This window comes from Asparagus officinalis, chromosome 7 (genome assembly GCF_001876935.1).
Source record: "Asparagus officinalis chromosome 7, Aspof.V1, whole genome shotgun sequence".
Lineage (NCBI taxonomy): Eukaryota > Viridiplantae > Streptophyta > Magnoliopsida > Asparagales > Asparagaceae > Asparagus > Asparagus officinalis.
The window spans coordinates 39,157,549-39,162,115 of NC_033800.1; the positions used below are offsets into that span (position 1 = coordinate 39,157,549).

The window sequence follows — 4,567 nt, forward strand, 5'->3', positions numbered from 1 at the left end:
TGAAAATAAATCAGAATAAAGCTCCTGGTTTAAGCGAGAAAACTTCAAAAGGAAACTGATTATTTTGTCTAATAGAAATATTAGGGGCACACCCCCAACCACATCCTCCACCACACCTCCTCTCACTCTATAGTGCATTGGGCCCCACATCAAAATTTTTAAAAAAATTTGATATTGGGCCCAATGCACTATAGAGGGGGAGGAGGTGTGGTAGAGGGTGTGGTTGGGGGTGTGCCCCTATCACCACTCTTTGTCTAAACAAGTTCGAACAAAGCGCCAGGGAAGCAACAACTGCAGTTTACTGCACTCACGCTCGCCGTGACCGCACCACAGGAGAAGAAATGGGTTACGGACTTTTATTGACCCCGGATCAGATAAACAACCACCCACTCACTCCATAAAACCCACTCCACTTGTATTTTGCACGATCACCTTTGTCCTCTCGCTCTCTCTCTCTCTCTCTCTCTCTCTTCCCATCTCATTGCGTATTTTAATGAGAGCTGCACATGCTCTTCCTCTGTGACGACCCCTGATGAATCCTTCCCCTCTCTTTCCTCTCTTGGAATACTATTCTTCATGCCATGGAGAGGCAGAGAAGCTTCATCATCAAACCCACAAGGCTCTTCCTTCTTTCTCTCACCGTCTCTTTCTCTCTCCTCTTCTCCTTCCTCTTCTCCTCCTGGGTTTTCAAAATCACACCCTCAGCTAGCTCCAACGAAACCAACCTCCGGTCCTTCTCCGGCTTCAGTGCCATCAAAGCTCAGACCTTTATTGCTTTCACCGGCAATTTCTCTGTCAATGGGAGAAAAGGTTCGACTTCGAGAGGAACCCATTTTCTCCAAGCTGCTGATTCTCCTCGGGAAGCTTTGAGTCCACGTAATGAGTGGAACGGTGAACTCGAATCCAGCGAAGTTGAGGAGTTTTCAGATTTTCCCAGCAATATCTCTGTCAGCAAGAGCGAAGATCCAATCTTGGGAGGAAACAATTTTGCCGAAGCTGCTGATTCCACTGAGAGAGCTCTGGGTTTAAGCGATGAGCTGAAAGATGGGATCTTGGGATATGCCCAGGTGAGGACAAGTGTCGATTCTTATGGAGAAGTTCTGAGTTCAGTTGGAGAGAAAGATTCCATTTTGAATCATACCCATCTCAGGAGAGACCGTAATTCTTCTGAAAAAGGTCTAGATTCAGTTGGAGAGGAGAAGACGTTTGATTCTGATGTTCCCAAATTAAGCGATGAGAAATTTCAGTCTATTAATTTGATGAGCAATGTGAGCTCTGCTACTGTCGAGGAGATCGAAAGGGAAAGTGCATGTGATGTTTCTGAGGGAAAGTGGGTGTTTGATGAGACTTATCCTCTCTACACAAACAACTCATGCCCTTTCATTGATGAAGGATTCAGTTGTGAAGCTAATGGGAGATTGGACGGAGACTATATGAAGTGGAGGTGGCAGCCTCATCAATGTAACATCCCTAGGTATTCAATACATCATTTAGATCCTTATTTACTAGAAATTTCTTGTATTTATCTGTCCAATGTTTGATTTGATTCAGATTCAGCCCTTTGAAAATGCTGGAGTTGATCAGAGGAAAAAGATTGGTTTTTGTTGGAGATTCGATTAACAGGAACCAGTGGGAGTCAATGTTGTGCATGTTAAGAGGAGCCATTTCAGATCCTAGCAGGGTTTATGAGGCACGTGGCCGGAGGATTACCAAAGAGCGGGGAAATTATAACTTCAAGTTCATTGTATGTGTTTGACAGTAGTGTTTTTATATTAACCTGATTAGAAGTTATTTGATGGTGAGCCTTGAGGATTCATGCTGCAGGATTACCAATGTAGTGTTGAGTACTATCTGAGTCATTTCTTGGTTCGTGAGAGCAAAGCTAGAATCGGGCAAAAACGTAAACAGACACTCAGAATTGATGCGATCGATCGGAGCTCATCAAGATGGAGAGGAGCCGATATCTTGGTATTCAACAGTGCACATTGGTGGTCACACTACAAAACTAAAGCTGGGTTAGTGCTTTTGTTGAGATATCAAGCTTTTGAAGTTCTGAAGAGTACAACATGGTTTGCGAAATTACATGGCTTCAAGCTCTAGTACCTGTTTAAAAACAAGTTTTGGTATTATCTGAAATTTATAGAAGACAAGGAAGATTATAAATCTCTGAAAAATAAAATTTAATTTCATGATAGGAACTTGAAAATAGTGCTCAGCCCTACTAACTTGAGTTTGATAGGTCTGTCCTAAATCACATTAGTGATTTGATTCTTTCATAAATTTCCTCTTACAAGGCTAAATGATAGGTTTGTACTTTAAGAAGCAAATCGTGACGCCCTTAGCAGTCAGCACAATCCAACTGAGAAACTTCATATGTGGGTTGGTTTTAATTTTTACAGTTGGCTATCAACCATAACCGAGACGCTGTGGAAGATAAATTTTTGGAGAGCCTTGCAGTGTTAAAACTGAATGTTGGTTTGCACAACTAATTCAACATATATCGGTAAAAGCTAGATGATAATTTGAAGTGTGATTGAGAAGAAACATGAGAATGCAATTATCATCGCATTATTCATTAATCATTCTTCCATATTGTCTGTGGCGTGTAATATCTGGCTCCATATTTTAGATGTATTTAGGGGATTTCTCATCTTTTAAATAATTGCGTTCTCATTGTTTTGATAAGTTTTGCTAATGTAAGACAAAACAGGGTATATTCCTGAAACCAAACCTTTGCCATCCTTTTCACCTCTAGACTCTATGGTGACAGAGGAAAATTCAGGGGTTGTCCCTTGGTTGCTTAGGTTTAAAACTATGTCAGGCAGAGCTACACTTCGATATGCATTATAGATGAACTTATACATGGTTGACCCTTAGAGAAAAACCAGTGTAGAAGAATTTCTCTCTGTCAAACATACTTGACCTCCTCTTCTAATAGGATTTTTCTTGGTTGATAGTGTAGTATATATTTTTAGTTAGTTCATAACCGAGGGATGCCGTATTTTTTTGCTCTTTGACATCTGAAAACCTTCTCCACCTCCTCCACAGGTTAAACTACTATCAGGAAGGAGACTATGTCCATTCTCACCTCGATGCTAACATTGCTTACAAGAGAGCTTTAGTAACATGGGCATCATGGGTTGACAAATACATAAATCCAACCAAAACCCAAGTCTTCTTCAGAAGCTCAGCACCATCTCATTTCAGGTTACAATTGAAACCGGAAAAAAAAAAACTCCTTTATCTGGTCTTCTCATTTGTTATAAACTTTGCTTTTGATGTAGTGGGGGTGAATGGAATGCTGGCGGGCACTGCAGAGAGAGCACTCAACCTCTGAATTATACTCACACAAGGAATGCTCCTGAAAAGAATCTCATCGTAGAGGAAGTAGTGAAACAAATGAGAACTCCTGTTACAGTTCTTAACATAACCAGCTTGTCTGGGTTTAGGATTGATGGTCACCCATCGGTCTTTGGAAGGAAGCCTGAAAATGGAAAGCCATCGCGGATTGAAGATTGCAGCCATTGGTGCCTTCCCGGAGTTCCTGATACCTGGAATGAACTGTTGTACTTCTACTTACTCTCTGGGAAGAGATTGATTTCTACTGGTTAAGCTCACAAAAGAGTTTGCTAACTTTTCAATGAAATTGTAAATGATGATTGTAACGCGTCAAATATCAATTGTATTTATGTACAATTTGAGATCATGTACAGAGTAAGATCATTGCATGAAATTTTTATTCTTTTTTTTGACATGCTTATAACTCTCTCATTTGGGAGATAGAAATGGTATGGTGGTATGGTGTTGTTTCTTGCTGCAACCTTAACATGACAATTATGTAGCATCTTACATTCGTATGCATATATGAATACACCTACTTAAGGAAGGGATCATTAGCTGATCACTAAATTTGTACAGTCTCATGAAATTGATTGTATGAAGTAGTGCTGTTATCATTAACGTGATGTAGGAAAAAGTGTGCCCTGAATTGTCCAAGTGGTGGTTCAATGCTAGAAAACTCCTAACTTGGATTGTCGGATAAATAATGCAGAATCACCTAAAAATCTGTCTCCTGTGACTTGTTTTTTCTTGTCTTTCTTGTTCCCTCTCTTGCTTATAGGAGTTTTGATTCCTAACATAAGACTGTAGCTTTTTTTTTTTTTTTAAATTGCGAACTGTTATAGCTGTCAGTTTTCACAGAACCAAAAACTCTGAAGAAAAAGTAGTACCCCTAAAAGTAAGTAAAATTCCAAGTGATCATAAAATGCATTCTTAATATCATCACAAACAATAGTGTAGAGATTGGCATTACCACTTCAAAAATATGCTTGACGTTATTTGGCACGATAATAACGACAAGTAAAGTCGAGGGTAGCGTCAAACACCATAGTTTAATAATCGTGACAATGGTGACATTATCTAACGAGAATAAGTTCGGTGAAGCGACACGAAAGTGCAAATGACACATTATGTATACAAAAACTCGTACATGTTAGCGATATAATTCACGGTAGTTTTTTCATGTGTCTACAATGTATTCCTTAGAAAATTCAGTACTATACCTTCC

General features: G+C 39.7%; 1 protein-coding gene across 1 annotated transcript; it reads left to right on the forward strand.

Annotated features, from left to right (window-relative positions):
• On the forward strand, nt 412–3,752 carry LOC109849236 (protein trichome birefringence-like 6). Its single transcript, XM_020419050.1, has 5 exons — nt 412–1,474; nt 1,552–1,744; nt 1,825–2,015; nt 3,049–3,207; nt 3,285–3,752. Exons 1-5 carry the CDS (start codon nt 582–584, stop codon nt 3,610–3,612), a joined length of 1,764 nt encoding a protein of 587 aa, XP_020274639.1. The 5' UTR covers nt 412–581; the 3' UTR covers nt 3,613–3,752.